Source organism: Brassica oleracea, chromosome C6 (assembly GCF_000695525.1).
Source record: "Brassica oleracea var. oleracea cultivar TO1000 chromosome C6, BOL, whole genome shotgun sequence".
Taxonomy (NCBI): domain Eukaryota; kingdom Viridiplantae; phylum Streptophyta; class Magnoliopsida; order Brassicales; family Brassicaceae; genus Brassica; species Brassica oleracea.
In genome coordinates this window covers 27,917,677-27,939,866 of record NC_027753.1, presented here as the reverse complement: position 1 = coordinate 27,939,866, position 22,190 = coordinate 27,917,677, and the positions used below count along the sequence as shown (strand labels likewise).

Sequence of the window (22,190 nt, the reverse complement as noted above, 5' to 3'; positions counted from 1 at the left end):
TTTTTTTTTTTAAGAACCCATAATTAAGAGATTTGCAATAAACCACTTAAATGTTCAAATCTTTTTCTAAGTCTATTAACTCACTTTTACACTTTAAAAACTATAAAAAATTAATTAAGAGATCCTTTAAAAGGTTTTGGGATAATGATGCTCTTAGCGCTTTAGCACACCGACTCGAACAGTAAACAGGTTTTAGACATTCAAGAAGTACAACTTTGTGTAATGAAGAAGCAATAATGTAACAGTGATTTTTATCTTAATTATTTAATATGATTTTAAAAGCAGGTTGTGCTTCACTGAACCTGTCTTGCTATGAACCTGTCTTGCTGCCTCTAGCTATTCTCTTGATGGTCTGATTAATCTTAGGTGTCAAGAGGCGCTTCGTATGAGAGTTTAAATTTTGATGTCTATTGTCCTATAGTGTTTATTAATTTCAAGTTGCCATTGTTGGCAAACTTGGAGTTAATCCTTTAGTGTCTTTGGTTTTGTTTTTTTAACTTTTTGCGGTTCTTGAAAGCCTTGATTAGTTTCAAAAAAAACTTTTTGCTGCTCCAAAGATTCAAAATGGCTATCAAGCATAATATGGTTGTAGTCAAAATTTCATTATGATTAATGACATTTACAATTTAGCAAAAAAAAAGAAATACTCCGGTTCGCACTTATACGGGACTTCAGTGTCCAACCCATGCACGTATGTATTATTCTTACCTACCAATCCATGACCACAATTTCGATTATAACAAGTTAACTAGGGTCAAACTGATTAGGTTCAGAGCAGTTGATTTTGGTACCAAAGAGTATAATATTCCATTTTGGGGGTCAGCATCAAAGTGATTATAATTTAGAAAAATCAACTCGTGCATCGTGATCATGTAAATATTACGCTAAATACTTGAGGAAAGAAACAGATAAGATATATATTTTATTCAACTTTCAAAGGAAAACAGAGAAAGAGTCACACAGACGTTTTATTGTAGGTAATGATCGAGTTTTGCCCTGTCACAAGCCTTACATAGTCTTGGACGAAATCTCAGTAACATTAGCTTTCTTGAACATAACCAAGAAGGGCTCAGAGCTTAAAGCCAAACGCCTAACACCGATTTCATCCACGAATATTCCAACATTCCTGCATCTCGGACGGCCAGAGTCACAAGCCGGAGGACAGAACACAAACTTGTAATCATCTCCAGATTTTTCGATCTGGAAGAAACTCTTCGGTGAGTCTTGCCGACCAGCCACCACGAAATACTCCTTCCTCTCCTCATCGAACTCACCGACTCGCCAGTACGTTGACTGGATGCAGATGGTTACTTCAACGTCCATCTCGATGTTAAGGTCTTGGGAATCGGGAACAAACGCAACTCTAGGTCTCCAGTTTGAGAATTTTACGGGAATACCTTCGTCGACCTCAGATGATTCTTGCACGATGTCAACATAGCTCTCCACCTCGCCCCTGTAGAGTTACGCCTCCACCTCGGCCGCGGATGACGGGGAGAACATAGTAACTGCCGCGGAAAATGATGTCGCCGTCGATGTCAAGAACTGCACCATATGTCTTTGTGGCCAAAGCTAGGGTTAAGACAAGAGCGAAGTAAAACGTAGGACTCATGGTGTTTTGGTTTTGTAGTTTTTTTTTTTTGGGGGGGTGAAGAAAAAGAAAAAAGATGAGTTGATGCGATCTATTTATAAACACACTAATATAGCCAATGGTGACTGGATGAGGCGGCTTGGATGATGTCTAGTGTGGGTTAGCTTGTGAACTATAAACTCTCAATAGTTATTTGATTTCTAGCCTACTACACATTGGGAAGATATATGTTCATATATTCAACACACGTTTCTTTAATTTCTTTATTATTAAATTTTGTCAAGCTGGATTTTCTTCATCATTTTTTCTTTAAAAAGCATGAGGACTTTACTATATATTCTAGTTTGATTTGGTATGGTTTAAATTTAATACGTTCCTAACAGCTTAATCTCCAATTTTTCAGAAGATATTGAAGTGTTACATAGCTTTAAAACATAAAAACTAGATGGGTGTCCGCGCTTCGCGCGGAATATTGTTTTATTGTTGTTAAAAGTATGATTTTTTGGATAATGTAATTAGATGATCACTTTTATTTGTTAAGAACGTTATTTGGTGTTTTTATTGTGTTATGTAGTAGTAATAGTGATATGTTAATATATTTTGTCTTTGTTTTTTCAATAATGTGTTTTTTCTGTATAGTAGTGAAGTGAGTCTCTAATATAAAAATATAATAAATTTCAATAACTTAAATTTGCATTTATGCATTTGTTGATTCTAAGATTAACAGTTTCAGCGTCAAAATTATCTTTTATTTTTTTCATATTTTTGAACATTATAACTTTCAAGATGTTTTTGTCTTTTTCCCATATTTTGAAATTGAGCCTTCAATATCTATGTATTTTGTTTACCTTTCTGGTATGCAGTGTTTCTCATCATCACCGAAAAATACTTACCTCATGCTCTTGTTCTTTATCTCCTTCTTCACTTTGAGATTTCTGGTATTTGTTGTAAATCGGGTTTAGGAGTTCCCAGTTGTGCAGTTGTTTCTAGCGTCATTTTAGGCTGCTCCATTCAATATTGGATGCTCCTCTTCTTCCTTAGATTTTAGCTGATGTTATGAACTGCATCTCTTTGGGTTGGGTCAGAGTTTAGTCGTCTTTAAAGTTATTTTCCTCGTCGTTGGCTTACCATTGATACTCTCTTCTCGTCTTGGTTTTCAAGATATGGTTTTTGGTGATTTGACTTCTATAGCTCGAGGACGACTCCACGATTTGATGATTTCATTTTGTCTATCCTTCCATTTATGTTCCCTCATCTCGTTGCAGCTTTCATCGCTGCTTGCGTCTCTGTGACTTTCTCTTTTGCCATGTTTGCCACTCAAGGTTTGGATAATGTTCTCCTCCGAGTATGCTCTTTAGATTTGGAAGATTGTTTCTTGTCTCAAGTCTTGGCTCATGTTTCTCGGGGGTTGGCTTCTGTTCTCCCTCACTCATGTTGTTCTCTTCTTCCTTTGCTCTCCTTAGTATAAGTGTGCAGTATTAGTCTCTTGAAGTCCCTTCTATCCCGAGCTTTGTGGTTCTTCACCGGCATAGGCGTCTTGTTTGTGCTTGTTTAGTTTGTGAGGCGCTTCTTACCTCTTAGCTGGTGGTTGTACTTATCGTTCGTTTTGTATGTTTCTTCCTGCTTCGTGGTGATTTTGGTCTTCTGTTGATTATTCTTCCTCTAACCCGCTTTCTTGATTCTTTGCACTGGTCCTTGACCACGCTCATTTGTGTTTGAGGGATTGTTTTATCTCAAGATTATATTTCTACATTTTACTGACTTTTGATTGTTCTGGCCAAGACACTCTATGATAAAGTGGGGTAAGTTAGTTTTCATTCTTGATCGCCTTTGAGTTCTGGACCTTTATTGAGTTAGTATTACTTTGACATTTTTTTCTCTGTGATTATGGAAGTTTTATGTTTAGATTATATGTTATATTAAGATAAATATATAGTTGTAAATGAAATAATAGAAAATAGTAAAAAATAATAAAATCGCAAAAATTTATGCTATTTTTAGCTGTGAATAAATTAAATATTTAAAATACATTTATATTTTTTTACTTATTTCTTTATTTTTTTGCAATTTTTTGAACAATAAAATAGATTAAAATAGATTATCAAACTTCAAATGATGATGGTTAGTGTGAGAAGGATTATATAGTGTATAATTAGAAAATAGTGAACCAAATTGCAATAATCTAAAAGAAGAATAATCTAAAATGTAAAAAGACAAAAAGTGGACACATGTCAACAAACATCTCTTCCACATGTCATAGGAAGAGAGAAAAGTCTATTTTATATATATAGATTTGGAGGTGAACATTTTACTTTGTTTTCTATCAAGTCTTTTCCAGATATAGAGAAAATGCAAAGAAATGCAAACGAAGATTTGTTTGTATTTTAAGTGTCTAGATTAAACCAACCAAAATGGACACGTAATTGAAACTTTTATTCTAATCCATAGATGTCATGAGCCTGTCATTTTCTTGGCAAAAATACTCATTATCGTTTCAATGTCATGTGCATGTCAATGTTAGTTTGGAGCATTGTATGAAGATGACATCAGAAATAGAACTTTAGCTATTTTTGTATACAGTATGTTTTGTGGATTTGAATTAAGATAATAAATGACTCAGTAACAATAGACAAAAAGCTCTGTCAATAAAAATTTTGATGTTAGAGATTAGTGATAGACATAGTAATTTGATCTCTTTATTGATGATAGAAATGCGAATTACAAACTAGTTGATAGTACTCCTTTTATTGATGACAGAAATGCGAATTACAAACTAGTTGATCGAGTCTAAAGTAAAGATCGAGAGTTTGTCCTATCACAAAGTCTCACATAGTCTCGGATGATATCTCGGTAACATTAGCTTTCTTGAACATAACCAAGAACGGCTCAGACCTTAAAGCCAAACGCCGAACGCCTATTTCGTCCACAAATATTCCAACGTTCCTGCATTGACGACCAGAATCACCAGTACGAGGACAGAACACAAACTTGTAAGCATCATCTCCAGATTTTTCGATCTGGAAGAAACTGTTGGGTGAGTCGTCTTGTAGACCAGCCACCACGAAATACTGCTGCCTCTCCTCGTCAAACTCACCGACTCTCCAGTATGTTGACTGGAAGCATATCGTAGCTTCAACGTCCGTCTTGATGTTAAGGTCTTGTGACTCAGGAACAAACGCAACTCTAGGTCTCCAGTTCGAGAATTTAACGGGAATACCTTCGTCGAGTTCAGATGATTCTTGCACGATGTCGTAAGGACATAGCTCCCCACCGCGGCCGCCTAGAGTCAAGCCGCCTCCTCGGCCGCGGACGACGGGGAGAACATAGTAACTGCCACGGAAAATGATGTCGCCGTCGGTGTCAAGAACAGCACCATATGTGTTTGTAACCAAAACTAGGGTTGATGCAAGAACGAAGTAAAACGTAGGATTCATGTTGTTGTTTTGTAGTTTTTGTGATGAGTTGAGTTTATGGGGATGAAGAAATATGAGCTGATGCGAGCTATTTATACACACACTACTATAGCCAATGGTGAATGGATAAGGCGGTTTTGATTTCTAGAGTATGCTAGGCTTAACTTGTGAACTACAAACTCTGAATATTTATTTGAATTTAAGCATATAAAGTTACACACTGAGAAAATGTATCTTCATATTCTATACACGTTTCTTTAATTTCTTTATTATATATTTTTTTTTCAAGGTGGAGTTTTTTCCAACTTTTCTTTAAGAAGTAAGAGCATGTTTACTGAAGGTCTTTTACGTTGGGTTTTTTAGGATAATATAAGATACGGTCTCTTAACTTTTAACTAAAAAAGTTAAGAGACGTCTCCTAAATAAGAGATATAAGAGACGTTTCTTAGCTTTTATTAGTTAAAAGCTAAGAGACCGTATCTTATATTACGCTAAGAGACCCAACCTAAGAGACCGGTAATAAACATGCTCTAATAAAACTGAATTTACTATTCTAGTTTGATTTGGTATGGTTTTAATTTTATACGTTTCTAACAGCATATATCTAAAAGATTAAATCGTTGATTTGATGACCTAACTTTTTCTTTTTTGGGGGGCCAACATTTTACTTTGTTTATTACGTTTTGTCCAGATATGGAGAAATTGCAAGAAATGCAAACAGCATCATGAACCAACAAGACAAGTTAAAGAAGCAGAAGCAGAGATTTCATAACAGTGGAAATGTAGTGTTTAGCCATTAGTTCTTCAAGTTTCAGAAAGTCAATGGCCTTATAAAAGGACTGGATTCATTGTATCTATATACTAAAAACCAAACAAAAAGTCGCGACCCACTCTTCATGTCTCAGGAGATTGGATCATCACCGAACCTGTTACATTATTTTTAATCTGAACATCTCGTGCCTGATCGATCTTCAAATCTTATACAGTTTACTAGTGTTAATAGAATACAAACTACTTGTTTATTGTCCTTGCGCTTGTCGTGACCACAAAAGCAATTTTATTTTCAAACATTAAGTAAATATACATCTGTTGTCCAAAAAAAAAAAAAGTAAATATACATCTTATAATATTTCTTATTTCAATATGTTTAGTGGCATGCCTTCGTCTTACAAAACTAACCTCCATGGTTAACAAGACTTGATTTGTGAGAGATATTCTTTAAAGGAATACATGTAGATATTACCAAATCATATGCTAATTTTTAATCATCGAATGATTTAATTATGTGGAAGTTGTCTACAGAGGTTGGCCACTGATCCACCTTTGAAACATGACAGAGCTTTCCTCTGGTTTAAACTCTGCCGTGTGCCCACCTCCCTATAATCAAAACCCACAACTCATTTAAGTTAAAACCTCAGTAAATATGTTTGAATGTGGAAAGAAGAGAAAATTTAAAAGAGAAGTAGGATAAACTTGCTTTGATAGTAGCAAATGTCATTTTATTTGCATAAGTTCTTGTATACCTGGCAAGAAGAGGCAAAGATTAACTTCAAGGTGACTCTCTAATAAACAAGAACCAAAAAGAAAACACAGAGCAGTATAATACCCAGCAAGTTTATGGTTGATCATCCATGGCCTCCAGTCATCAATAACCGAATAGTTGAGAGATTTTATCCAATCTTGAGTCCCAAGGTAAGGCACTCCCAAATCGTGATCACCACTGTTCACACAAAACCACATAAAGTCTTGAAACTTGGTGGAGAAAAAAAGATTGAACTCTGACCTGAAGATGAGAGAACGATAGCCATTGATGCTGTTATCCACATGGTAAGGTACACTACTTATAATGTCGTGAGCGTATGGAATATTCAAATTACACCGTACCCATCTCCCTATACTCTCCTGCGATTATATGTCTTCTTAATAAAAAAAAAATTGACAGCGTTTCTTTACTATATAAACCCCTTGAAATGTATATACCTTATTGATTTGAAGACCTTTACGTACGCTTTCGTCATTTGCCCAGTAGGTAGCTAGCAAATGCCTATAAATCTGCAAAAGCAACCTTGTGTATATATACTTTTTCCCTCAATATTTAACGGTAAGTACATGGTTAGTATGTGCCCTTGCTTAGATAGCAATCTGGAGTTTCAGTTTCACACGATGGTTCTGATATAAGAAATGGGTTTACTGTCTTTGTAAACTATAAAGAAACCACAAAAGGTCTGTATTGAGTGATGTTCTTTGACTAATTAAGCAGACACAACATCAACTAAAAAAAACATTCAAGAGTGTGTGAAACCTTGTTATATTCTTCAAGGAGTTTCAAACATTCTGTGTTACCTGAATCAACATTTACATATTTCCCTTTGCAAATTCTCTTCAACGACTGCAAAAGAAAAAGAATTACTGAACTGTATTATTGGAACAAGAAACAAACGCAAAATATATGATTCATACCTCGTAGAGCTCATCAGAGATCAGTGCCATTTCATGAGCAAATGGAATGCGGCTGTTGCAATCCATTTCGAATTCTGTTACCGGGTTACTGAGCAGATACCCCTGTTGTTGGTCAGTGTAACAAGTACGAAAGCTATATATCAGTTTCTAATGCTATGGCATATCTCATACAAGAAGCAACAAATACCAGACGCACCTGAAGATTTATTGTAAGTTTGTGCCGTTGATAGTTGCCTGTATTATCCATCATGTTTTATATGGTATATATAATTGACTGAGAAAGGGGCTTGAGGTGAAATCACAAAAAACATTACCTTTAGAGATTTCTTGAACGAGAGCAGGAACAATCTTACCGGTGTAAGAATGCCCGCCTACATATAAAGGGTTGGGAATAAACTCTTCATGCTTGCCTAGCCACTGCATAGCAACAAGCAGGAAAAGAAAAGAAGCTTCTAAATTGTACGCACAAAGAATGGTTGTTAATTAATAATTCTGAACCCTGACACATTTCAAGAGACATTTATGTTGCTTATTAGTTTACCTTTTGAAGAAACTCATGGAACCTTCTAGCCTCTCCTGAATCGCTTGGTGTATCAACAAGTTGAGTCGAGAAGGAGAAGCCAGTTTCAACAGGCTGATCCAAGTATATAATGCTCGAAGTCTGTGGAAACATGATATGTCAATGTGTATTGAGATTGTCATATCAATTAATCAATTTTTGTGTTACCTTTGTCCATGAGTATGTAGTAGAGACTAAAGAAGGTAGAGTTCCATTGTACTCCTCAAGCTTCATAGTGAAAGGCCCTGCTCATCATATAGGATTAAAACGAGTAATCAGAGACCTATAAGAATGAATTTATCATATGTCTTAGATTTCACCATTCTCAAAAAGAAGACCAGAGATGGAAGAACAGCCAGGTCCTCCACTTAGCCAGAGAAAAAGAGGGTCTTCTTCAGGGTTCCTCTCAGACTTGATGAAGTAGTAGAACAACTGCACTTCCTCTTCCTCACCAACACCAATGTAACTTCATTCACAAGAAACAGTAACCTACTTAGATTTCAATATGTATTAATTTAGTCACAACAAGAATAGAAAACAAACCCGGTCTCGAGCTCAAATGGAAGAGGGCCTTCAAAACCAGGAAGAAACTTGACGATAGAGGCTGAATCAGCATTCTGAATCAAGAAGACAAATTGAAGAAGCAGAAACAGAGATTTCAGAACAGATGAAATGTAGTCTTTAGCCATTAGTTCTTCATGTTTCAGAAAGTCAATGGCCTTAAAGTTAAAGGACTAGTCATTGATTGTATCTATATACTAAAAAACAAACAAAATGTAGCCAAACAAAAAACAAACAAAATGATTGTATCTATATACTAAAAAACAAACAAAATGTAGCCACCCACTCTCCATGTCTCAAAGATTTGATTCATCACTGTGCATGATCTTCAAATCGTATATAGAATACAAAATTACTTGTTGATTGGTCCTTGCGCTTGTCGTGAGCATTAAAAACAAAGTGAAATTTCATCTAATAATATACTCTAATGTCAATATGTTTAGTGGTCACACAAATAGAACCTCAATGGTTACAGGTAGATACCAAATCATGTGCTTATACCGAGGCTGTTTAAATATGGGGAAGTTGTTTACAGAGGTTGGCCATTGATCCACCGTTGAAACATGATAAAGCTCTCCTCCGGTTTATATTATACTCTGCTGTATGCCCACTCCCTGTACTCAAAACCCACAACGCAATTAAGTTAAAACCACAGTAAAAAATGTCTTGAGTGAAAGTTTTGAAAGAGAAGTAGGAAAGACTTGCTTTGATAGTAGCGAATGTCATTTTATTTGCATAAGCCATCATGTGGATTAATATCACAAAACCATACATGCCTTTAGAGATTTCTTGAAGAAGAGGAGGGTCTGTTGATGAAGCTTTAATCACCAAAGACGCAGAAGAACGAGATAATCAAAGTTTTAGATTTCACCATTCTCAAAAAGAAGACCTGAGATGGAAGCGCAGGCAGGTCCTACACTTGGCCAGAGAAGAAGAGGTCTTCTTTAGGGTTCCTCTCAGACTTAATGAAGTAGTAGAAAAATTGCACTTCCTCCTTCTCACCAACACCAATGCAACTTCATTCACAAGAAACAGTAGCCTACTAAGAGTCAACACAGTTAAATTTAACTACACAAGAAGAGGAAACAATCCCGGTTTCGAGCTCAAAGAAGCCTTCAAAACCAGGAAGAAACTTGGCGATAGATGCAGAATCAGTATCATGAATCAAGAAGACAAGTTGAAGAAGCAGAAGCAGAGATTTCAATACAGAGGAAACGCAGTCTTTAGCCATTAGTTCTTCAGTTTCAGAAAGTCAATGACCTTAACAATGATTGGATCTATATACTAAAAACCAAGAAAAAAAGGTCTCTACCCACTCTTTATCTCTTAGAGTTTTGATTCATTACTGAACCTGTCACTTTATTTTTAATCTGAAAATCTAGTGCCTGATTTTCAAATCGTATCGTATATAGTTTAATAGTGTTAATACTATTAGTATACAAAATTTTATTGTCCTTGCGCTTGTCGTGACCATAAAAGCAATTTCATTTTCAAACATAAAGAGTAAAATACTCTAATGTCAATATGGTTACAGGTAAATACCAAATCATGTGCTTATTAAGAGCTTGTTTAAATATGGGGAAACTTTTTACAAAGGTTGGCCACTGATCCACCTTTGAAACAAAACAGAGCTGTCCTCTGGTTTAAACTCTGCAGTGTGTCCACCTCCCTGTAATAGATAAAAACAACAAATTAGTTAAGTTAAAACCACAGTAAAATGTCGAGTGGAAAGAACATAAAATATCAAGAAATAAGTAGGAAAGACTTGCTTTGATAGTAGCAAATGTCATTTTATTTGCATAAGTTCTTGTATATCTGCCAAGAAGAGGCAAGAATAACTTTGAGGTGACTCTTTAATAAGAATGAATAAACAAGAACAAAAAAAAGAATCAGTATGATACCCAGCAAGTTTACGGTTGATTATCCATGGCCTCCAGTCCTCAATTACAGAATAATTGAGAGATCTAATCCAAGCTTGGGTCCCAAGGTAAGGCGCTACCAAAGTCCCAAGGTAAGGCGCTACCAAATCGTGATCACCACTGTTCACACAAAACCACATAAAGTTTTGAAACTTGGTGGGGAAAAAAAAAGAGTTGAACTCTGACCTGAAGATGAGAGAACGATAGCCATTGATGCTGTTATTCATATGGTAAGGTACACTACTTATAATGTCGTGAGTGTATGGAATATCCAAATTACATCGTATCCATCTCCCTATACTCTCCTGCAATTATAGATCTTCTTAAAAAACTTTACAGCACTTCTTTACTAAACTCTTTGAAATGAACATAGTCTTATATACCTTCTTGATTTGAAGAGCTTTGTGTACGCTTTCGTCATTGGCCTGATATACTAAAATTGGATCTTTGTCTATTGTCAACTTAACAGTGTAGTTGTACTATCTTTAGATTCAATTCCAGAGGACCAGTTTACACTTTATCTCTATGGGATCAGAATTAAGCTAAAACAAAGTTGAGGTTTTTAAAAAAGTCAATAACGTAAATAACAAGTAACACGATGAGGTTGTTTTGAATTGATTTAAAGGCGCTAGTCTAGGGTTTCTTCTTCAGGTATGGAAATCGCAAGCCAAGCAATTATTCAAGTTCAGTTTATAACAAATATAAACTCGGATCACTCAGGTTGAATCAATCCACTCTCGTGGTATTGATTCCTTTGCAAGTCGGTCTTTGATGCCTAAACTCTCGTTTGGATCAAGACGCGCTAGCAAGCTTTAGAGATCAAGTCCGATATGTTCACAATACACCCTAATATCTACTCTCGTTGGCTAGGGATGCAAAGCTCATTCAAATCATATCAAGTTATCAATTAACGGCTAGCTAAATTGATTAACCCTAATTCATGCACTAAGTGATCGGTTCAATGCAAGCAATAAGAACATATATAAGAACATATATGAATGTAGACAATCTTAAGATGACTTGTTTATACTTCAGCTCACAAATCCAAACCCTAGAACCCTAAACTAACTCGGTGACTATTCAGACATAACACAAGGACAGAGAAACATGATTTCTAAATAATACTGCATATAATAGATAATAGAAATCAGAGGGTTCAAGATAATCTTCTCTAGGAGATAGATGAGGCATTCTCCCTTACAAGTAGCAATCGCCCAAAAATCAAAGCTCTCTCGGGTCTTTTCTTGCGTAAAAACTAAGGTAGGTCTAAAGTAATAAATAGGAGACTATATATATAGGAGCTACAGGCGGCTATAGGGAAAAAATAGGAAATCTAGGGAAAATCCCGAAATATTTGGAAACTTCCTTTTTTATCACTGCCGCTGGAGTAGGCACTCAGGCTGCTCCGGTCGACTGTTCTGCGCGAAAGACTCCAATTCATACTCTTTTTCTCTTCTTTCCCTCTATCTGGTCTATCTCTCATCCAATGCAACTCCAGACCTGTAATGACTCAAATGAACTAAAAAGATTCAATAAAACTTTGAAAACTATTAGTAAGACATACATATAATGTGCCAAAAACACAATATATCATGGCCCAGTTGGTAGCTAGCAAATACCTATAAATATGCAAAAAACACCTTTATATATATATATATATACTTTGTTTCCTGAATGGTTTAACAGTAAAGAGGGAGTTAAGGTATGTATTACTTACATAGCTGTCTGGAGTTTCAGTTTCGTAGAATGGTTCTAATATAAGATATGGGTTTACTGTCTTTGTACACTATAAAGAAACCACAAAAGGTCTGAACTGAGTGATGATCTTTTGATAAGCAGACACAACATCAATTAAAACCATTCACGACTGTGTACCTTGTTGTATTCTTCAACGAGTTTCAAGCATTCTGTGTTACGTGGATCAACATTTACATATTTTCCTTTGCAGATTATCTTCAGTGACTGCAAAAAAGAAAAAAAACTAATTGAATTGCATTGTTAAAACAAGAAACAAAATGAAAACTTCATGCTTTAAACCTCGTAGAGCTCATCAGATATCAATGCCATTCCGTGAGCAAATGGAATGCGGCTGTTAAAATCAGCTTCGAAGTCTGTTACCGGGTTGCCGAGCACATAACCCTGTTGTTGGTCAGTGTACCTGTTAAATTTGGTCTAATCATAGGCTTTCAACTTAAAACCAATTAGTGATAAGTAGATCGGCCCTAACACTTTATATATTACTCAAGTCCCTGTGAATTGGCCCTAAAGGCATTTTTCGATGGGCCGGATCGATTTCAGTTCGGTTGGGCAGAGTGTGTAATCTCCCAGTGAAACTATGTATGAGCTTTAAATCTCACAGTACCAAGGACGGAATCTATTAGTTTTTAAAGCTTTGGCATATCTCATAGAAGAAGCAACGAAATACAGACGAACCTGAAGATTTATTGGAGGTTTGCAGCATTGTAATTGCCTGTATCATACATACATCATGTTTCCTCTGTTATAAGTAACTGACTGAGAAAGGTGCTTTAGGATTGAAATCACAAAACCCAATACATACCTTTAGAGATTTCTTGAACAAGAGCAGGAACAACCTTACCGGAATAAGAATCCCCACCAACATATAAAGGGTTGGAAATGAACTCTTCATGCTTATCTAGCCACTTCATAACAACCAGGAAAATAAAAAACAAGCTTCTAACTTCTATGCACAAAGAAAGGGTGTTGCTTTGTTAAGTTGGGGGGTTCATATTTCAAGAGAGAATTAAGTTTATTTTTTATTTTTAATTAGTTTACCTTTTGAAGAAACTCATGGATCCGTTTGGCCTCTCCTGAATCACTTGGTTTGTTACCAAGTTGAGTTCTGAGTAGGAGAAACCAGTTCCAACAGGTTGATCCAAGAATATAATGCTAGAAGTCTGGTGGAAAATGCATATGTCAACGTGTATTGAAATGTCATATAAATTAATCACTTTTTTGTGTTACCTTAGTCCATGAGTATATAGTAGAGACTAAAGAAGGTAGAGTTCCATTCATTGTACACCTCAAGCTTCATAGTCAAAGGCCCTGATCATCATATATATTTATTTATAGACTTAAAAAAGAAAAAGCAGAGACGCATAAGAATTGAGTTTATCAATGTCTTAGATTTCACCATTCTCAAAAAGAAGACCAGAGATGGAAGAACAGCCAGGTCCTCCACTTAGCCATAGAAAAAGAGGGTCTTCTTCAGGGTTCCTCTCAGACTTGATGAAGTAGTAGAACAATTGCACTTCCTCCTCCTCACCAACACCAATGTAACTTCATTCACAAGAAACAGTAACCTACTTAGATTTCAACATGTATTAAATTAGTCACAACAAGAAGAGAAAACAAACCCCGTTTCCAGCTCAAAGGGAAGAGGGCCTTCAAAATCAGGAAGAAACTTGACAATAGATGCAGAATCAGCATCATGAATCAACAAGACAAGTTGAAGAAGCAGAAGCAGAGATTTCATAACAGAGGAAACGTAGTCTTTAGCCATTAGTTCCTCAAGGGAAGAGGGCCTTAAAAGGACTGGACAATGATTGTATCTATATACTAAAAACCAAACACAAAGTCGCTACCCACACTTTTCATGTCTCAAAGATTGGATTCATCACTGTGCCTGATCAGGGCCGGGCCTGAATAAAGGCTGATCAAGCATTAGCTTGAGGGCCGGATAGCTTAAAATTAATTTAGGGGCAATTTTCAATAAAATTCAGTTAGTTCTGATGGTAAGTTTTGTTGCTAATTTTGTCAAGGTGCTGAGTTCGAAGCCCCGATCCTGTATATTATTACATTAATTTTTTATAAAATAAATTTATAGGGCCAAAAAAAATAGTTGCTTCTAACCTTATATATGTCAGGCACGGCCCTGTGCCTGATCTTCGAATCGTATATAGTTTAGTAGTGTTAATAATAGAATATAAAAGTACTTGTTTATTGTCCTTGCGCTTGTCGTGAGCATTTTGTTTAGTGGGCACGTCGTGGTCACACAAACAGAGCCTCAATGGTTACAGGTAGATACCAAATCTATACTTATACAGAGGTTGTTTAAATATGGGGAAACTGTTTACAGAGGTTGGCCATTTATCCACCGTTGAAACATGATAAAGCTTTCCTCTGGTTTATACTCTGCTGTATGACCACCTCCCTATACTCAAAACCCACAACGCAATTCAGTTAAAACCAACCACACGAGCATTGTTGAGTGGTACGACGGGATTGTAAAGGTGCTAAGTATCCCAGGTTCGAAACCTACCATACTCAGATTTACTAGCTTCCGTGGGAAACATATCCTCTATTACCCTCATATCTCATGAACCAATCTCCCAAGGACCCAATCTATTTTTAATATTGTTTTGAATTATTTTTAATTCGAAAATTTAGTCATTTACACATTTACCATTTACCATAATACTAAAAAGAAACGCCGATAGTTGATTTTGTAAACTGTCTTCTTTCTCTTCTTCCCCCTCTGTTTCCTGCGATTATTTCTTCTCTCTTCTCCACCTTTTTCTCTCTCTTTGTTTTCTACCATTTGTCGCAGGCGATGGAAACTCCGACGGTGATGGAAACCATAATCAACAACTCTGCAAGTGATGAAAACAGTAACAGCAACCGTTGAAGGTGATGAAAACGGCAACAATGGCGATTTCTTCTTCTCGCGATTCAGATCTGTTCAGAACAACGACGCCTCTGCCTGATTTGATGAGGAATTCTATGTGTTTGTTTCGATTTAGAGTTTATTTTTGTTCTGGATAGTTTCGATTTAGTGTTTTGAGTAAGATTTTAGGTTTTTTATGATTTAGGGTTTTTATTGTTCTTATTCTTCTTCTTTTACAGTTTTTTCGTGTTTGTATTTATTTCATCTTCAGATCTAGATTCAGTTTAACTCAGTGTTACTAACTCAGTCGAACTCGGTACAACTAACTCAATAGTACTTAGTATTACGCAGTATAATTCATGTATAACTCGGTATGACTGAGTATAACTTAGTATAACTTGGCATGACAGAGTATAACTTAGTATAACTCAGTATAATACCCTCGGTAGTACTCAGTATAATACCCTCGGTAGTACTCAGTATAGTTAATTATAATCTGGTATAACTACACGCGGTAATACTCAGTATAATTCAGTATAACTACCCTCGGTAGTACTCAATATAGTTAATTATAATCTGGTATAACTACACGCGGTAGTACTCAGTATAATTCAGTATAACTTAACATCAATATTACCCAGTAGAACGAAGTATAACTCAGTACAACTAAGTAAAATTATACAGTATAATGTAGTATCCGAAATTTGAAAATTTGAAAATTTGAAAATTTGAAAATTGGAAAATTGGAAAATTTGAAATTTTGAAAATTTGAATTTTGATTTTTTATTATTTAAATTAATAATTTCGAAATGCGAAAAGGCAAAATCGGATATTCATATTTCATTAAAGCAATAGAGGTATAAGGGATTTAAGAGACCCATAGGAGATTGGCTCACCCCAAATAGGGGCATGGGAGGAGTTGGCTCCGTGCATGGCCAGACAACATGGATATTTAATTCTCATTACGAGCAACTGGGTATATCTGACGCTTGTAGTCAGACCTCCATAAGAGTAGTCGGTTGGGCCTTGGCTGGGTTATCAAAAAAAGAAAGTTAAAACCATAGTAAAATTGTCTGAGTGGAAGAACATAAAATTCTAAAGAAAAGTAGGAAAGACTTTGCTTTGATAGTACCAAATGTCATTTTATTTGCATAAGTTCTTGTATTATTCTTATTGTGAAATTCTCAAACTCTAGATTCTCTTTCATTTTAATCATGATTCCTCATCGATTCGGTCAAGTCTGCACCCTAATCTACCAATTAAACCTTCGATTTGCATAGAGAAATTAAATCTGAAACCCAGTCAACTAACCCTAAATCTTCTTTCTAAAATCCTCAGCTCTGTCAAATCTCAAGGTTTTCATCACTTATTCTTGTTGATTTCCACACTCTTACAAGCTCCTCTCCGCTTCAGTTAGTTTAATTAACCTATTTTTGCCATCAAAGGTTAGTCTCTGTCATTCCACTTTTTGATTTTGGGTTTTAATGAATTCGATTTTCTTCTGCTCTAGAGTTGACATAAGTGTTTTTTGTTTGTACATATGGCGATATCAGTTTAGGTATTGTTGCATTGGATATACTAATTATCTGAGTCATTTGTATGTTTATGGAAAAAAACAACTTTTGTATTGCTTACTACATTGTACAGTTTTTTCAGAGAGCTAACTACATCAAATTGTGCAAAAACATAACGGGCAAGACTTTATGGAAAGGGGAAATGTCCATCACGACATCGAAGCATGAATCATAACCAGTCACTTGGCTTGTCAACTTGTTATTGTTTGTTACATTCTGAAGTTAGTCATGGACGTTCCAAGACAAGGCACCATCACAATTGGATGCGGCCAGAGCCGGTCCTGAGGTTTCGGGGCCCCTATTCGAAAAAATATATATTTTAAATATTTTAGCAAAACTTAGTTTGAATTATGCATTATATTTTTTATCAAAATTATATATTCTGTTAAAAAAAAAATTTAATAACATTATAAGATAATAAGAATAATATATTTTATTTATTCATTTTTAAATCATAATAACAAAAAACCTGTTACTTTCAGTTAAATTTATTCAGAAATATATTTTATTTATTTTTAATTCAATATTCACATTATATATATAAATATATGAATATATATGTATAAATAATATTTTTTTTGTAAAATGGGGGCCCCACAGGACGGGGACCCCATTCAAATGTTTTGTGGGTATATGCTCAAGCCCGACTCTGGATGCGGCACTATAACGTGTGATTAGAAAGAAATCCAAAAATCATGAGGTTTAGCAAGATATTAAAAGGTCAACCTCTCATATTCTAAATAATACTCTCTCAATTTCAAAATAATGTATATTATAGAGTTTTCACACTTATTAAGAAAACACGTAAAATGACTATAAATGCATTATTTTCCGTGTTTAGTTATTTCCTATGATTTTTAATCAATTAAAGTTCAGAAAATACAATTAATGTCTTTGAAATTTACAATTTACTATTATTACATACATTGAAAATGTAAAATATGAATTTTTTAGAAACAATTTTTTTTTCTAAAACATGGATCATTCTGAAACGGAGGGAGTAAATGAGAGAGTAGTATCTGAATTGTCGTCATCTCTTACTATATTGGACGTCAACTTTTACTATTTAATTAACCTCGTACACAAAAATCAAGCAATTGTACACCTTTGATAAGATGATCATCTAGTATTTAATATCCAAGCACCTTTCACGAGCTCTCTTTATTTGTTGGCCTCGTGCCTTGGGAGATTCCACGGCCATCAGTTGCTTTACAAAGTAGATTAACATATTATGTAGGAGTTTTATTTCGAGTCACTTGAAAGACCAAGGGTTCTTATATATTTGTACACATTGAATATTAGAATCATAATTAATTTACTCTTTTACAGAGGTTGGCCACTGATCCACCTTTCGAACATGATAAAACTTTCCTCTGGTTTATACTCTGGCGTGTGCCCACCTCCCTGTAATAAAAACCCACAACTCAATAAAAACCCCAATAAAAATAGTTGAGTAGGGACAGAGAAAAGGATAAAACTTGCTTTGATAGTAGCAAATGTCATTTTATTTGCATAAGTTCTTGTGTATCTGCGAATTAAGAGTCAATGGTAATCTCGAAGTGAGTTTGATAAAACGAATGAACAAAGAGATGCGACCAATTAAAGAAAGATGGGTATATATATATTTGTATACCCAGCGATTTGGTCGTTGATCATCCATGGCCTCCAATCATCAATGATGGAATAGTTGAGAGACCTTATCCAAGCTTGAGTTCCAAGGTAAGGCACTGCCATATCATGATCACCACTGTTCACCAAAAACGGCACAGTTTTTTTTTTTGACAAAAAACCGCACGAAGTTCACATAACGTTTTAGTAGGGAACAAAATGAGGTGATTAAAAGGCTTTCAACTCCAACCTGAAGATGAGAGAACGATAGCCACTGATACTGTTGTTTTTATGGTAAGGTACGCTACTTACAATGTCATGATTGTAAGGAATATCCAGATTACATCGTATCCATTCCCCTATACTCTCCTAGAAAATCATGTAACATTTCATACATAAGACTAGAGCAAAAAACTTTATAAGTAAATAATCATATAAATACCTCATTGATTTGAAGAGCCTTACGTACGGTTTTGTCATTAGCCCAGTAGGTAGATAACAAATAGCGATAAATCTGCAAAAGCAAACTTGTATTTTACTCAGTGGGTTAAACGGTAAAGAGAGGGGCAATATGGATCTACTTACATAGCAATTTGGAGTTTCAGTTTCACACAAAGGATGTTGTATAATAAAAAGAGTTATTCTATCTGTACACTGTAATAACCACACAAAGAAGGCTGAAGCTGAAGTTAGTGGTGAGTCCGATATCTTTTACAAGGCAGTGACAATATCAACTTACCTTATTATATTCTTCAAGGAGTTTCAAGCACTCTGTGTTACGTGAATCAACATATGCATACTCTCCTTTGCATACTCTTTTTAGCGACTAGAAAACAAAGAAAAGAAGTGTCTCATAGAACTGCTTCTTAACAACATATATTCATTCTTCTCAAAACAAAACAACATATATTCATTGTGGGGGACGACAAACAAAAGCATGTCATATAATATTCCCTTTTGAACAATGTTTTTTTCGTGTTGTCAAAGAGTTGATGTGTATGTGATATTTTGTGTATTTACATAGTTTTAGCAATCATTTTAGTTCTCAATTTGTCCATTTAGATACATTTAGAGTAGATTTAGGTGAATTGCTTATACATTTATCTCTATTAGGAGATGGATATGCTATTTGGTGAGTTTGAAACCTTCGGAGATGGTTTAGAGACAAGAAAGGTGATTTTGGTTCATAAGACGAGTTCCCTACTGTCCCAGTGGCTAAATGCAGCAGCCAAGACAAGCGCTGGAGAAATCCACTACTTCCTGCCCGATATCTGGAAGATGCAGCGGCCAAACGATAAGAAACATGCCGCTGGAGTGTGCAACGGCCTTCTGCAGCGGCCAAATGACATGTCAAAAACCAGCTACGACACTAGGAAAAATCTGCACTTCTGTTTTTACCAACTTTTTATCCAAATTATCTTGGGTCAACCCATGCTTGTTGGATCGACCCAGCTCGTTTTTAGGCCACTATAAATACTTTTTAGACCTTATCTTAGGACTTATCTTGTTTTCTATCTAATCAAAAGCCACTTTTGGGTGAAAGATCTAATCTTGATCATAATTTCTTATCTTTGCTTGATTACTTTGACCATTAATCATGTTTAGATTTGGATCAACTAATGATCTAGTGTCTACCATGATTATGAGTGAGTAGTCATCTTTGGATTCATGGGTTAGGATGATTAAGTGATGATCTAGAATGTTTAGAGTAGATGCATTGGAGGAGATGATCAGAACACAAAGAGAGAGTTGAAAGCTGTACAAGAGAAGATGAATTTGCTTCTCTCCACCAAAGCCAAACAAGAGAAGGTCAACTTTGTTGGTGATCATAGACAAGAAGAGCTGGTTATGGTTAGTGAAGTTGATGGTCTAGAAGGTCAGGAAGAGTTGTGTTTTGTGAATGCTAATGGGACATGGTACAAAAAGAAGCCTAATTTTCAGTACAACAACTACCAACAAAAGCCCTTCTACAACAACCAACAAAGTGGTTACCAAGCTGGGAAAACTACTCTCAAGGCTTCTCCTCCAAAGGAAATCAGTCTACACAAGGCCAAGCCGGATCTTCTACCACTGCTCCACAAGAGAGTAGCACTGATGCAATGTTGAAACAGATCTTGGAGTCTCAAACTAGAAGTGAGAAACACATTGGATATGAGCTGAAGAACCTTCACACCAAAGTTGATGGAAGCTACAATGACCTCAACAACAAGTTCCTACAACTCTCCTCTCACTTCAAGACTTTGGAGAATCAGTTTGCCTCTATGCCTTCAACCTCCAAGAGCCCAATGGGATCTCTACCAGGAAAATCAGAGCAGAATCCCAAAGAGTATTGCAATGTTATCCTCTCTACTACTTCTGAGATTGAGTTGAGTGATCATGCGAAAGAGGAAGATCAGATTGAAAGACTCATATATGGAACAGAAGTTGTTGCCAAGGCTGAAGCACAGATTGTGGAGAAGGTTGAACACAAAATTGTGGAAAGGGTTGAGATACAAACTGTAAAGAAGGTTGAGGGAAAGGTTTTGCAACCAGTTAGACACAAAGCTGAGAAACCAGTTATTGGGAAAGCTGTCACGCAATTGAAAGAGGTTCAGCTAGAAGAAGCTCATGTGGTTGAGCAATCACCTTACGACAAGCTCTCATTTCCACAAAGGTTCCTCATTATAGCTCAAAAGAAGGTGATCTCCAAGTTCAGAAAAGACATGGGAGATGTAGGAGTCAAGCTTCCACATATATCGAATATGCATGATGCTCATGTCCAAATGATGCTCATCAAAGACATTATAGCTCACAAAGAAGAAGTAGGAGAGCTTAGTAGGAGAGCTCCTAAACATCTCTACTATGCAGCTTGATCCACCAGTTACACCAAAGTCGCTTCCCAAACTAGAAACCCAAGGGAAGTTCACCTTGTCTTGCTCCCTTGGCAAGTTCACACTTGATGATGCTCTTGTTGATTTTGGGGCAAGTGTGAATGTGATCTCAATGGAGATGGTGAAGACTCTTGGGATTGAAAACATGGAGCCAAACACATCTTTACTAATGTTTGGGGACTCCTCTTCTACAACCCCAATTGGTCTCATCAAGGACTTTCCTTTGAAGATTGGAGCTTGCACCATTCCTATTGACCTCACTGTTTTGAAGATGGCAACTGTGAAGAGAGTCTTATTGATCCTTGGCACACCATTTCTCACAATAGTAGGAGCTTGCATTGACTTTGCCAACAAGAAGGTCACACTCCTCAATGTGAACAAAGTTGTCTCCTACCCAATCAAATCTCTAATGATGAATGTTGAGTACTGGGGAACCATTACTTGTGGAGGACCTTCAATTGAAAAAATTAAGGATGAAGTGGAAAAGAAGGTCTTGATGGAGAGTCTTCTAAAAAGATGTGTGATGAGCACTTGGAAAGTGCTACAAAGGAGGAGGTGAGTAGAGCCACAAAGGCTGCTCATGACAAGAAGAAGATGATGAAGAACCTCACCCTCCACCTTTTGATTTGATGCCAGACACTCTCACTCTTCACCCAATGAAATTCAAGGATGGAGCTATTGAGTACAAGATCAAATGCAAGGGAAAGTCTACACCATTCTCAAGTGCAAATGCCATCATCAGTCCGCAGCTCCAAGATGATCCAATCAAGCTTCAAGAGCTTCTGTCTCAAGTCCTCACCATCACTCTTGAAAATGGGAAGGATCCTCCTTCTCCACTCTCCGCTTGAGGTACCACTCCAACATTTCCATTGTATATACCAGTTTTTCTTTGCATTTATTCTTTCTTTTGGGTATCTCTTTCAACTTACTAACACAAAGACTGTGTGAACTAAGTTTGGGGGAGGTACCAAGTATTTGATCATGTTTGCTTTGATGATATTGCATTGAGTC

General features: G+C 36.0%; 3 protein-coding genes, 1 long non-coding RNA gene and 2 pseudogenes across 7 annotated transcripts in view; 1 reads left to right on the top strand and 5 right to left on the bottom strand.

The window, feature by feature from the left end:
• Nucleotides 1–5,917, top strand: part of LOC106300145 — a 7,279-nt gene extending 1,362 nt beyond the window's left edge. The window contains exon 3 of one of the 2 annotated variants that reach the window (XR_001261978.1): nt 5,693–5,917. This is a non-coding gene — a long non-coding RNA (uncharacterized LOC106300145). Of the gene's footprint in view, nt 1–285; nt 550–5,692 lie in introns of those variants that run through there. The other variant, XR_001261976.1, reaches the window with a different exon arrangement.
• Nucleotides 903–1,650, bottom strand: LOC106300144 (annotated as a pseudogene).
• LOC106300143 (trypsin inhibitor BvTI-like) lies at nt 4,263–5,102 on the bottom strand. The gene has a single exon (XM_013736231.1). It carries the CDS (start codon nt 5,020–5,022, stop codon nt 4,414–4,416), a length of 609 nt encoding a protein of 202 aa, XP_013591685.1. The 5' UTR covers nt 5,023–5,102; the 3' UTR covers nt 4,263–4,413.
• A 190-nt stretch (nt 5,918–6,107) lies between the features above and the next one.
• On the bottom strand, nt 6,108–9,465 carry LOC106300141 (serine carboxypeptidase-like 2). Of its 2 annotated transcripts, XM_013736229.1 has the most exons (13): nt 8,564–8,737; nt 8,341–8,486; nt 8,189–8,265; nt 8,003–8,122; nt 7,776–7,878; nt 7,658–7,695; nt 7,462–7,563; nt 7,304–7,390; nt 6,982–7,053; nt 6,785–6,903; nt 6,608–6,721; nt 6,479–6,524; nt 6,108–6,378 (listed from the first exon to the last, which is right to left on the bottom strand). In XM_013736229.1, exons 1-13 carry the CDS (start codon nt 8,707–8,709, stop codon nt 6,298–6,300), a joined length of 1,251 nt encoding a protein of 416 aa, XP_013591683.1. In that variant the 5' UTR covers nt 8,710–8,737; the 3' UTR covers nt 6,108–6,297. The 2 variants fall into 2 exon arrangements, with proteins under 2 accessions (XP_013591683.1, XP_013591684.1); XM_013736230.1 differs by lacking the exons at nt 8,341–8,486; nt 8,564–8,737 and adding an exon at nt 9,453–9,465.
• Nucleotides 9,466–10,169: 704 nt separating this feature from the next.
• On the bottom strand, nt 10,170–14,023 carry LOC106300142 (annotated as a pseudogene).
• Nucleotides 14,024–17,903: 3,880 nt separating this feature from the next.
• LOC106298397 (serine carboxypeptidase-like 1) overlaps nt 17,904–22,190 on the bottom strand; it is an 8,570-nt gene continuing 4,283 nt past the window's right edge. Inside the window, exons 7-14 of one of the 2 annotated variants that reach the window (XM_013734509.1) lie at nt 19,049–19,135; nt 18,895–18,963; nt 18,752–18,823; nt 18,560–18,678; nt 18,335–18,448; nt 18,184–18,229; nt 18,006–18,105; nt 17,904–17,966 (exon numbers count right to left, since the gene is read on the bottom strand). In XM_013734509.1, coding sequence (XP_013589963.1) covers nt 18,025–18,105; nt 18,184–18,229; nt 18,335–18,448; nt 18,560–18,678; nt 18,752–18,823; nt 18,895–18,963; nt 19,049–19,135 — 588 coding nt within the window. In that variant the 3' untranslated portion in view covers nt 17,904–17,966; nt 18,006–18,024. Of the gene's footprint in view, nt 17,967–18,005; nt 18,106–18,182; nt 18,230–18,334; nt 18,449–18,559; nt 18,679–18,751; nt 18,824–18,894; nt 18,964–19,048; nt 19,136–22,190 lie in introns of those variants that run through there. The other variant, XM_013734510.1, reaches the window with a different exon arrangement.